The sequence below is a fragment of the Nelumbo lutea genome, chromosome 1 (genome assembly GCF_056320005.1).
Source record: "Nelumbo lutea isolate HS-2025 chromosome 1, American lotus-T2T, whole genome shotgun sequence".
Taxonomy (NCBI): domain Eukaryota; kingdom Viridiplantae; phylum Streptophyta; class Magnoliopsida; order Proteales; family Nelumbonaceae; genus Nelumbo; species Nelumbo lutea.
The window spans coordinates 177,763,187-177,776,475 of NC_142684.1; the positions used below are offsets into that span (position 1 = coordinate 177,763,187).

A 13,289-nucleotide genomic window follows, 5' to 3' on the forward strand; every position below is an offset into this window, starting at 1 on the left:
AATTCTTCACATCACTTCTCAACTTGTAAACCCTGGCCACATTTAATTTTTGGGAATATGTTTCAGCAACACTATCCCAAATTTCCTTTGCTGAATTCATCCACAAATAGTGTTGACTAATCTATGGTTGCATTGATTTCACAAGCCATCCAATAACACTATAATTTTCTTGCATCCACTTTTCATATGATAGATCACCTTCCGGAGAAGCCTTTTTGCTCCTGGAGATAAAACCCCATTTGCCTCTACTACAAATATGAATTTTTACTGATTGTGACCAAGCTAGATAATTAGTTCCATCCAGCTTGACTGTGGTCACAGCCAGTAGAGTCTACAAAGGCTCCCAGAACTTGTCTGGATTCAGCAACATGCTTGTTTTCAAAGTCTGAGGAGTTCATCTTCTTAAATACTTCAAAAATGACTTCAAACAACTTCGAATAACAACAAATGAAGACAGAACAAAAACTGTATTGTGAGCCAACCTCTATGCAGTCGCACCAATAACTTGCGTCACACTCGGAAGTTGGGAAAAACAGAGAAAACTCAACCTCTCCTTGTAGACTTCACAGAACACCACCCCACTTGATTCGATCTTCAAGAAGAAGAATGAGAAGGCCTTCAGTCATTGAGCGCTCAGGTCAAATTCCCTGTGGGGCCCGCAATCAGATTTCTCCAGAAAAATAGGGTTTTGGGCAACACGACAAAGCTAGTCACTGAGCACTCACGACAAAACCAGTCCCCTTCTCTCCAGAAACCACTAACAACTAGGCTGATATAGATTTCTTTAACTATTCATACGATTCAGTTCTCCACACACACCGTGTATGGGAAAAATGTGAAAAAAAGGGAAAAACGAGCCTTCTCTGATACCAAGAAGAAAAACAGCCTTTTGAGAAGAAATGACTGTTTAGAAAGTCGCGAAAATTCAAAAGAAATTAGTAGAAATCAGAATTCAAGAGGAGAGAAGAAGAAGAAGAAGGTGGCGGCAACTTGGGTTCAGAGAGAGAGATTGTCGAACATAATCTCTTTTCTTACTCCCTTAATTCTATTTCATTAAGTTAAACTTTAGTAATTTACAGAGAAGCCCCTAGTTGGGCAAAGAATTAAAAAGACATAGCATAAGAAAGAATAAAGCCCAGATTAAGGCCCATTACAGCAAAGAACATAAAAGATAAAAAAGGATAAACAGCCTACGGGCCATTCGGCCCATCTTCTCTACAAGATTTAAGACCTCAACTACACTTTTTTTATCAGAAATTAAGGCCTCAACTAGATTACCACCTAATTTTAGTCTATTGAAATAAATTTAATCATCATTTAGTGCAAAATAATTCCCTTGTAACAATAAAATCCTTTGTGTTCACTTTTAACTTAACTACATAGGATGGACCTATTATAATCTTGTAGCAAATAAGAGCTATGGTCAAAGTTAACTATGAAATATGATCACAGGTCTAACAGTATGCCACTCCATAACATGAAACATGCCCGTTTCATGTCAATTCTGAATGGGATTACACCAAGGTTAAGTTCAACTCCCAAAAAATAGTAGCATTATAGATGTCTCAGAATTTCAAGAATATGGATACTTTCCTCTTCAGGACGTCCCTTCTTCACAAAATAACTTAGAAATGAAATAGAAAGAAGGTCTACAAAAAATGACTTGCAAAGGCAGGCCAGATATAATAAAAGATCAAAAAACATTTGGTATTTTCAGAATAGGTGTACCCCCTCCCGATTTTTTCCCAAATAGACCATGTAATGTTGTTTTCATTCTACTTTTAATGTTTGATTCTTTCATATTTGTTAGAGAATAAAAACCTATTCAGGGACCTTCCCTAACAGCTTAAGCTTTTAGGTTGAACGGTTCCTTGACATGGTATCAAAGCCTGTTTGACCAAGAAGTCTAGTGTTCAATCCTGGTCGCCTCCATTATAATTAATTAAATTTCAGCACAAGGTATGGGTGGGCTGTCCTTATCCATGCTTCAAGCCCAATGGGATTTCAGGTGAGGGGCATTTTAGAGAATAAAAACCAATTCAGGGACCTCACCTAACAGCTTCAGCTTCAGCACTAGGTGTGCACGCCTTTTTAAAGTCATTGTGCTTGCATTGAAGTGCAAATCTTAAAATGTGCCTAGGCATGCCTGAGGTATACCTTTTAAAACAATGGCCTCAACAAAACCCCATCCTTCTCTATTCATAGAAAGGTGGGTAGGAGCCAAGATTGGTCCAATCTGGTTGGTTTGGCTCCAACGTTTATCAAATTCAAACCTATGTCTTCCCTAACTCTCAAGAAAATATGGAATCTGATAACTCAAAACTGATAATGGAAGCTTCAAATCTCAGGGCAGACCATAAGAAAAGACATGATTAATGATTATGAAAATAGAAGAACAAGTTATGGAGAGAGTACCTCTGCAATAAATTCATCTTGACAGTTGGAATCAGCACCAGACATGTCCTTAATCCCAAGCCCACCATTCTCAAGGAGCGGCTCTGATTGATTCTGAGATATACCAAAAAGTTCTTCATAATTCTCAAAATTTAAGTCAACATCAGCCACATTGAAGTCTTCGCAAGGATCATAATCTTTGCCAAGTCCAATGTCTTTTGTTCCAGGACATTGCAGCTGCAAGACAGGACAAAGAAATTCACATTTACTTAATAAAAATAGGTAGCTCAAACTTCTTCGTGTATATTAAGATTTAAGACCTCAACTACACTTTTTTTATCAGAAATTAAGGCCTCAACTAGATTACCACCTAATTTTAGTCTATTGAAATAAATTTAATCATCATTTAGTGCACAAAAATTCCCTTGTAACAATAAAATCCTTTGTGTTCACTTTTAATAGGGTGGACCTATCATAATCTTGTAGCAAATAAGAGCTATGGTCAAAGTTAACTATGAAATATGATCACAGGTCTAACAATGCCACTCCATAACATGAAACATGCCCGTTTCATGTCAATTCTGAATGGGATTACACCGAGGTTAAGTTCAACTCCCAAAAAATAGTAGCATTATAGATGTCTCAGAATTTCAAGAATATGGATACTTTCCTCTTCAGGACATCCCTTCTTCACAAAATAACTTAGAAATGAAATAGAAAGAAGGTCTACAAAAAATGACTTGCAAAGGCAGGCCAGATATAATAAAAAATCAAAAAACAGTTGGTATTTTCAGAATAGGTGTACCCCCTCCCAATTTTTTCCCAAATAGACCACGTAATGTTGTTTTCATTCTACTTTTAATGTTTGATTCTTTCATATTTGTTAGAGAATAAAAACCTATTCAGGGACCTTCCCTAACAGCTTAAGCTTTTAGGTTGAACGGTTCTTTGACATGGTATCAAAGCCTGTTTGACCAAGAAGTCTAGTGTTCAATCCTGGTCGCCCCCATTACAATTAATTAAATTTCAGAACAAGGTATGGGTGGGCTGTCATTATCCATGCTTCAAGCCCAATGGGCTTTCAGGTGAGGGGCATTTTAGAGAATAAAAACCAATTCAGGGACCTCACCTAACATCTTCAGCTTTTAGGTTGAATGGTTCCTTGATACCATCTCAAGGAACCATTCAACCTAAAAGCTTAAGCTATTAGGTGAGGTCCTTGAATGGGTACTATATTGATACCATTTTCAATTATTGATACTAGCTTCTATAATTAGAATTTAGAAAACAACTCAATTTAACTCAGCCTTGATCCCAGCTATTTGCAGTTAACTACATGAATCCTGTCCTGCTACTGTGTGCTCTATCAAGAGCCCTGTTTTCTGTCAAATTATAAGCCTTTAGATCATCTTTACCACTTCATATTACATTTTCTTTAGTCTTCTCCTTGCACTTTGTTTTTTTTTTTGAAAGGTAAGATACTATAGAGCCTTTTACTTGCACCAATGCACTCCTTCTCACCGGTGCAGTTATTGCTCATCCATAACCATGACCAAACCATCTCAATCAACTTTCTCTCATCTTGTCAGTAGTTGAAGTTCTTCTCAAGTCCTCTCTAATGAACTCATTTCTGATTTTGTCCTTTCTAGTCTTGCCACTCATCCATCTCAGCCTCCTTATCTGAGTTGCATTAAATTTTTAAAACATGTTGTTTGTTGATTGCCCAACACTCTTTCTCAAATAGTGATGTCTTATAATTGTCTCAGAATCTTCATTTTAGTCTCATTGGCATATGCAGGTCATACGGCACAGTGGTTGTACCTATCAACTTCAACCACCTGCTCTAATTTTGCATGCAACATCCTCTTTAATTTCCCCCTCATTATGAATCATTAATCTAGGGTACCAACAGTGGTTAGTTTGGGGTAAATTAGAACTGTTAGTGTCGAGTATGTAGGGGTATTTCTGTCTTTATACTTATGTTGAGGTTGCTGATGTGCAATATTATGTTAGAACTAGTGTCCCTCACTTAAGTAGGGGCACATGTGTCTTTTCCATTATGTTAGTAATATAAAACACATATGGCCGAATGGGAGAGGTAATTATTCTCTCATTCAAACCAGACTTTTCTTCTCTCCTTTTCTCCTCCTTTCTCTCTCTCTTTCTTTCTTCTTTCTTCTTCTCTCTTCTTGGCTGTTATCAGACTAACAGAACTCAAGGGCAGGCCGAATCATAATATGGTATCAGAGCACAACTAAGCAACTCGGATCTGCCCAGATTTTTGTTTTCTGCGCACCCAGTCTAGGGTTTTCTCTTGGTTTCTTTATCATCGGTTGGAGATAAGGGAAAAGGCTGAAAAGGAGTGGTCGCCCTCTTCCCTTGGAGTTTTCTATGCCTCCAATTGTGCTATTCGTGGTCGGTTGCTATGGTTTCTAAGAAGCCCTCCCCTAATCGATGAAGAGAAGAGAGCTGATTCATGTGGTGCAGTGGGTGTCTTGTGTGGTCTGATTTTTGTGTGGTTTGATTTTCAGGTGATGAGGTAAGAGATTTCTATGATTTTTTTTTTTTTTGTTATGAATCAAATAAGAAGTATGTTTCAGATCGTATGGTGGGATTTCAGACTGTAGTGTGCTAGGATTTATGCTGTTTTCAGTGTAATTCGAAGGGGGAGTTGTCCTCATATAGTGTCGTGGGGTAGGGTTTGTGGTGTAAAGAGTGCAATCATCAATAATAATAAGTGCTGAAACAAGTGTGATCAGTGTGATGTGTGGTCTAGTGTGCAGTTTGCCGAATTCAGCAATGGGAGATAGCAGTGATAGCAAATCTAATGTGATGATACCTACTAACTACCTGAATGTTCAAATGACCTCCATTAAACTAAATGGAGAGAATTGTGTACCTTGGGCTAAATCTGTAAAAGTTTTTCTTAAGGCAAAGAAGAAGGTGAAACACATAAGGGAGGAAAAACCCTCCACTAATTCTCATGAGTATGATGACTGGGAACAAGAGGATGCACGGATTATCACGTGGTTATGGAACAGTATGGAACCCAAGATTAGTGTAAATTTCATGTTTCTTGGCATTGCTAAAGATGTGTGGAACCATGCTAAGAAGTTGTATTCTAGTCAAGACAATACAAGCAGAGTATATCAGCTGTATCAGGAATACTTTAATCTACAACAGGGCAATCAGAGTCTTGAGAAGTACTATGCTAGTATGAGAAACATTCGTAATGAGTTGAATGTTTATCACCCCCTCACTTCTGATGTCAAAATTCAGCAACAACAAAGAGAACAACTTGATTTGACTCAATTTTTGGTGGGGTTGAAATCTGAGTATGAACCAGTGTGGGCTCAGATATTAGGAGGGTCAACTCTCCCTTCCTTAGAAGAGGTGTTTGCTCGACTTCGGAGGATTTCCATTGGATCTATTGAGAACTCTAATGTTTTTGATATATCAGCCTTTGTAGTACCAAGGGGTCGTGGTGTCAGAGGTGGAGCTCGGGGAGTTCAGTCTGGCCATAGTGGTAGCAGTGGTCCGGTATATGGTCGGAGTGGTGGTGGTGGACCTACATATAACCATGGTGGTGGTCGTACTAGAGCTAGAGATTCAGGGGGAGCCCGTGGCAGGGGATGTGGTTCGAGTCTGAGGAGGTGTACTCACTGTGGTATGGATGAACATACCCTTAATTATTGCTATGACTTGCATGGTCCACCCTCAACTTAGGCCAATCATGCCATGACTAGTGACAACAGCTTCAGAAAGGAGAGTCATTCAGCTGATCAGATGCTTCCTACACCCACAGATGTTCCCGGGAAGGAGATGATAAGTGTCCTCCGTGATGAGTATGAGAGGTTTGTCCAGTCCACATCTCAGCAAAACACGGCTACTCTCGCACACTCAGGTATGGCTTGTTTGGCATCCACACCCAATCCCTGGATTATTGACTTTGGAGCCTCCGATCACATGACTAGATCTCCAGGTGTGTTTTCTTCCCTCTCTCATTGCTCAACATCACAATCTGTTACCCTTGATAATGGTTCCACATCCTCCATTTGTGGTGTTGGCAATGTTAACATGACACCCTTATCTTTATCCTCAGTTTTGTATGTCCCTAAATTTTCGTTTAACCTTATGTCTATTAGTAAGTTGACCAAGTCACTCAATTGCTCTATTACTTTTTACCCTTCTTTGTGTGTTTTTCAGGATCTCAAGACAAGGATGAAGATTGGTGGAGGGCATGAAATTGGTGGATTGTATTATCTTGACAGTCGTGGAAGAACATCAACAACTCTCCAGTCATCTCTCTCCTCTCCAATGGCACTGTCAATTTGGTTGTCCTTCACTAAAAGTTTTGAAGTCTTTGGTTCCTTCGTTGACTTACCTTTCTGTTTTAGATTATGAGTCGTGTCAGTTGAGGAAACATCATCATGTTCCCTTTAGTCCTAGGGTTGATAACCGTGCGTCGAGTCCTTTTTCTTTGGTTCATCCAGATGTTTGGGGTCCTTATAAAGTGATGGCATACAATGGATATAGATATTTTTTCATTTTTGCTGATGATTATTCAAGGATGATGTGGCTCTATTTAATGAAAGAAATGAGTGAATTGTTTACTATTTTCCAAAAATTTTATGTTGAGATTCTCAACCAATTTGGTGTTCACATTAAAATTTTTCGTTCTGATAATGGCAGTGAATATTTCTCTTCATCATTTCAAGAATACTTGAACCAACATGGCATTATACATCAGACCTCATGTGCCTACACCCCACAACAAAATGGGGTGGCTGAGAGAGAATCATCATCCTTTGGAAACAACCCGATCCTTCATGCATCACATGAATGTTCCCAAACCCTTTTGGAGTGATGTGGTGCATACTTCTTGCTTCTTGATTAATCGGATGCCCACATCTATCCTTGATGGTCATTTTCCCCATTCACTATCTTGTTTCCCACCTTGTCTCTGTTTCCTCTTTCTCCTCGGGTTTTTGGGTGTGTACTTCGTCTATAATCTGGGCCCCGGAAAGGACAAGTTAGATGCACGATCCATTAAGTGCATCTTCCTTGGCTATTCCAGGACCCAGAAATTGTATAAGTGTTATCATCCTAGTTCTCGACATTCCTTTGTGTGTGATGATGTTACCTTCTTTGAATCTACTCCGTTTTTCTTGGGGTCAGATGATGTTTCTTCCTCCTCATCACCTCTTCCTCTTCTTCTTCCAATTGCGGATTATGTTCCTCTTGTTCCAACTATGACCAAGTCCTTGCCTCCAGTGCCACCACCTGTTGAACGGCCACCTATCCATCAAGTGTATACACATCGCCCACAGGTACCAGCTGCTCCTCCTCCAGCTCCATCAACGTTGACAGATCCGGCAGTTGTCCCCACACCAGCCCCAAACCCAGTATTTGATCTTGATCTTCACATTGCCTTGCGGAAAGCTAAACACACTTGTACCCTTCATCCTATTTCTAATTATGTTTCACTCACCCACCTTTCTGCTTCCCATCGCCAGTTTATCTCTTTGTTATCCTATGTTCTTGTCCCTAAGGATGTCCAAGAAGCCCTTGCCTCTCCAGGATGGCGTCGTGCAATGGAAGAAGAACTCTCAGCTCTAACTCATAATCATACTTGAGACCTCACCACTCTTCCTCCTAGGAAGCAGGTTGTCGGATGTAAGTGGGTTTATACTGTTAAGTATTTACCTGATGATAGTGTAGAGCAACTGAAAGCTAGAATGGTTGCAAAAGGGTATTACCAAACCTATGGTATTGATTACACAAAGACCTTCTCCCTAGTTGCTAGGATAGGTTCGGTTCGTGTTATGATCTCTCTTGCTGCTATATATGATTGGCCCCTCTATCAACTTGATATCAAGAATGCTTTCTTGCATGGTGATTTGCTCGAGGAGATCTATATGGAGCAACCACCGGGGTTGGTTGCTCAGAGGGAGGATGGTAAGGTATGCAGACTAAAGAAGGCTATTTATGGGCTTAAACAAGTCTCCTCGAGCATGGTTTGGTAAGTTCAGTGAGGTGGTAAAGAAGTTTGGTATGAAACAGTGCCAAGTTGATCATTCAGTCTTCAGTCATGACTCTCAGGCAGGAAAAATCCTATTGGTGGTGTATGTAGATGATATTGTTATTACTAGGAATGATAAAATGGGCATTGACAGGTTGAAGACTTATCTGAAGGAACATTTTCAAACAAAGGACCTTGGTAAATTGAAATATTTCTTGGGGATAGAAGTAACAAAGTCTAAGTATGGTATTAATTTGTGTCAGAGGAAATATGTGCTTGATTTGTTGGAAGAAACATGTTTGTTAGGTGCTAAACCAGCTAAAACACTATGGAAACAAATACTAAGTTGAACAGTGATATGGGTGAGGTGTTTGAAGACCCTAGAAGATACTGGCGACTTGTAGGTAAACTGAACTACCTAACCATTTCTCGGCCAGATATTTCATTTGCGGTTAGTGTGGTAAGTCAGTTCATGCAGAAACCTCTGGTTCCTCATTGGGATGCGGTTCTAAGAATTGTGAGGTATTTAAAAGGGGCTTATAGTCGTGGTTTGATATACAAAAGTGGTGGAAAACTTGAAATAGAAGGATATATTGATGTTGATTGGGTCGGTTCTATGTCTGATAGGAGATCTACCACAGGCTATTGCACTTTTCTTGGGAGTAACCTGGTGGCATTGAAAAGTAAGAAGCAGACAGTCGTGGCGAGAAGTAGTGCGGAGGCAGAATATAGAGCTATGGCACATACTACTTGTGAATTAGTGTGGTTAACGAACCTTCTATAGGAGATAGGATACAATGTTAACACTCCAATGAAGCTCTACTGTGACAATCAGGTTGAAATTCATATTTCTTCTAATCCAGTGTTTCATGAAAGAACCAAGCACATAAAGGTTGATTGTCACTTTGTGAGAGAGAAGGTGCTAAGTGGAGTGATAGACACTGCATATGTTAACACAGGGAACCAGTGGGCAGACTTATTTACTAAAGGGTTGAGTCGGGGAAGAGTGGACTACATATGTAACAAGCTAGGATTATATGATACATACTCACCAGCTTGAGGGGGATTGTTAGTGTCGAGTATGTAGGGGTATTTCTATCTTTATACTTATGTTGAGGTTGCTGATGTGTAATATTATGTTAGAACTAGTGTCCCTCACTTAAGTAGGGGCACATGTGTCTTTTCCATTATGTAAGTAATATAAAACACATTTGGCCGAATGGGAGAGGTAATTATTCTCTCATTCGAACCAGACTTTTCTTCTCTCCTTTTCTCCTCCTTTCTCTCTTTCTCTTTCTTTCTTCTTTCTTCTTCTCTCTTCTTGGTTGCTATCAGACTAACAGAACTCAAGGGCAGGCTGAATCATAATAAGAACATAAGGTAACTCATATAAAAAAAGCTAGGAAAACAAGTTTAACAAAGTTTTTTAATAAATATTGTTGCCTAAGCAATACTTAGGTGGGTGCCTAGTCACCTAGGTGAGATGTTCCATGTGACCCAGCCTTGCTTTAGTGCCTTGACAACAATGTATCATACTATCATAATTTAGTTTGGACATGAAATATTAAAATAATCAATTTACAATAAACTAAGAAATTAAATTCAAATACCAGTAAAAAACAATAAGCTGATTTATATAAAAAAAGTAAAACATATACTGTACACAAAAAAAATAGTTGAAGGATAATAGACATGTGATAAATCATTACTCCCTATAATAGAGATGTTGACCTGACACACAAGTACAGTATTGGATCAGAGCTGGCCTGGTTTCAAAATGAAATGCCCTTCACACATTCTAGGGAATGTTCACCTAAACTGGTAGGAAATGGATTGTGTTTCTATAATTTCAATAACAGAAATTCCCGGTGGCAGTTTTCTTTTAAGCCAAGTTTATAATTGTTTAACTATCAGAATCAAGCACAATTTAGCTATTTATTTACATCCCAACCATAGTACCTGGTAGTTGTTTAAACAAAATCGGAGCTGTTCAAATATAATAACCAAACACTATTCTAGCTCAGTGATTTAAAAGGCATGCCTGAGGTGGGCCTAGGCATAAAGGGATGGATATCATTCAATGAAACCAGGGTGAAACACCTTTATGTTTAGGAAAAAGATCAGTAAGGGAATTTTCCAAGTATAAGGCCTTTATTTCATTGACATGGAAAATTAACTGAAATGTAATGGATATGACCAAATGAATCAATAGAACCATTTTGGGAAAGACCAGGAAAAAAACTACAGTCCCAGAGAAATGTCAGAGGACCCAGGTATAGTTATTAAATCAACCCAAAGTTTAGCATAGGAAACCTCCTACCTTGAACTAATTGAATATGGGTCCCATACACCCTGCATGTACCCGTCATGCACCAGAATGTCCAAGGTAAATTTTATATAAAGCCCACTTTTAGAGCCCTGAGGTTTCCAAACTCCTTTTTTTTTTTTTGCACCTTTTTAGATAATAAACCTTTTAAAGTCGAAAGTCACCTTTGTTGTTGTTGAATCAATGGATCCAACCAGATGATCTACACCACATTCCATGGGGCTTAGTGCAGGCATTGAAGAGGATCTCATCCAAATACCAAATTTATCTGCATTTTCAAGCTCATCTAATCCGCTTGCACAAGCAAAGTCTATGATGTTATTATTTTCAGGATGATCCCAACAGTTACTGATATTGTTCTCATCTATGCTCATTAAACCCAATCCTTGCTCGCAGTTAGAATCATCCATACAAGGGAAGTCCAAAACAGATGACCAGATCCTAGAAAGCTCTGCAGCTGAAGGACAGCCAGAGTAAGATTTGATTGTCTGCCTTTTATGTGCTGAACCTGAGGTAGAGTTTCCATGCCCATTCCAATCACAAGCTTGACAAAGTGAGATTTTCTCTTCAATGCACCTAACTATGGCAGACTGATAATTGCATCTTTCACACAAGAGGGTCCTCGAATGACGCCTTGACAGGGCATTTGCAGAATGGACGTTCCGATCACAGGACAAGCATAAGCAAGCAGCATCAGATCGGCAGTATACCATGGACCGCTGTTCCCCACAGAAATCACAGAGTTGACCCATGTTTTACTACTTCCCTTCTCTGCGATCGAATCTGACCAACCAAGGGAAAGGCTAACCCTTGAGATTACTTTCTTATGGGCACTGCAAGCTTGATGAATGCATTTATAACCTTCAGAATCACGTAGAAGTCAAAAATTAATAATGCCCCTGTAATAAGAGAAGGCAGTTTGCAGAAAAACATTAAAAAAATATTATCAGTTAAAAGTATGGTTTTTCGCCCTTTAATCTATCAAGATCAGCTAATTGGCACAAAATTTATTGTCTGGGTGACAATGGCAAATAAACCCCACTCAGACAACCCATATTGGTAACATTATTCCCTTCCCATTCAACGACCCCTACAAAAACTGGAAAAAAATAAAAGACTTCAAAAATAAAGGATGAGAAGTAGATAATTTACACAATTAAACCACCAAAATTCATATTTCAATTTTTTTAAATTCTCCTAAAAAATAAAAATAAACAGAACTTCCTTCCTGAAATGCGAACAATTAGCTCAGAATAAAAGAAGACCTTCTGTAAAAGATTACATCAGAACCTCCTCTTTCGAGTCTCCAACAGATCATAAATCTAGATAGGAGATGTTCATCACAAATTTCTAAATCTCAACCCAACAATCCTCAGACTTTTCACATAATAATGAAAAAATATGAAATTCTCTTCATTTTAGCAGACAACAAAAAATAAAAATATGGCATTAACAGAGAAAGAAGCCAATTGGACATTAGAAATTCGAAACCCATCATAAGGAGAAGAAATAAAAATCGACGAAAAGTTCGTTGAATCCGTTTCAAAAAAGAAAAAAGAAAAAAAGAAAGAAAAAACAAAAAAGTAAGCAAATTATTAGAATTGAGAGAGAGTTACCAATAAACAGAGATCTTTGAGCGTGAAGTATAGAGATGAAAGAGGGAGAGATATGAATAAACAGGGTGAGAAAGGGAAAGAGAAAAAGAAAATGGTGGAAATGGAAGAGATATGAATTAGAAAGCTAGTTGCAATTCGTACAAAACCCTAATCGAAGTTCGAAGGTCTGGTGAAGAGATTCAGGATAAAAGAGCAAGCAGGTGGTGAGCTCTCTTCGCGTAGGAACTGTGGAAGTTAGGCCCTCTCTCCCTCGCGTCGAGCTCTTCCTTTTGTTTCTCCTCCGCTCCGCTCCGATAAACAAATATAAATTATAAATAAATAAAAAGAAAAGGAAGGAAAAATTATTCTTCCGGATAAGGGTTTTTTTCGTATAGATCGTTATCGTCGTGTGGTTGACGCAAAAACTTGCGATCAAACTTTAGAATTATAGTTTACAAGTGGGACCCAATCTTCTACGTCAAATGTCCCAGGCTTTAACCTTTAGATTGGTATCAACGTAATATAATACCATAGTACGTCTTGCACGAGAATTATGCCTTCAAATGACTTAGATTTGGATTAGACAACTATCAACGCCTGTGACGTGTGACACAGCCCCACGATGTAGCAAAAAGATGCTTCAGAAGAACACGTCAGCCCAAAAAGCGAACCCAAGCAAGCTCTAAATTACATATATATATATATCTCGTGTGTCGTTCTCTATTCTATTAGAATAAGCGAGTGCGGGACCCACTAGTCCAGATTTCGGATCTTCATCTCCGAGATTCCATGGCTAAAATAAAAAAAATGTTGGACAGAACAACAAAGCACATTGTCCCTTTTCCAAACCGAATCCTTGTTGCAAGAGAAGCACAGTAGTTTTGCCTTGGGCACACCAGATGGTGCCTCTTGATTGGGTAAAGCATCAAGTCTTGCACCTTTGACTTTTGAG

The 13,289-nt window shown here is 38.8% G+C and overlaps 1 protein-coding gene across 3 annotated transcripts in view; it reads right to left on the reverse strand.

Annotated features, from left to right (window-relative positions):
• Positions 1–12,755, reverse strand: part of LOC148879458 (zinc finger protein CONSTANS-LIKE 9-like) — a 33,923-nt gene extending 21,168 nt beyond the window's left edge. Inside the window, exons 1-3 of one of the 3 annotated variants that reach the window (XM_088960995.1) lie at positions 12,500–12,755; positions 10,907–11,603; positions 2,416–2,631 (exon numbers count right to left, since the gene is read on the reverse strand). In XM_088960995.1, the coding sequence (XP_088817121.1) occupies positions 2,416–2,631; positions 10,907–11,494 (804 nt within the window). In that variant the 5' untranslated portion in view covers positions 11,495–11,603; positions 12,500–12,755. Of the gene's footprint in view, positions 1–2,415; positions 2,632–10,906; positions 11,642–12,358 lie in introns of all 3 variants that reach the window. The other 2 variants (XM_088960992.1, XM_088960993.1) reach the window with 2 other exon arrangements.
• Between the last annotated feature and the right edge of the window lie 534 nt (positions 12,756–13,289).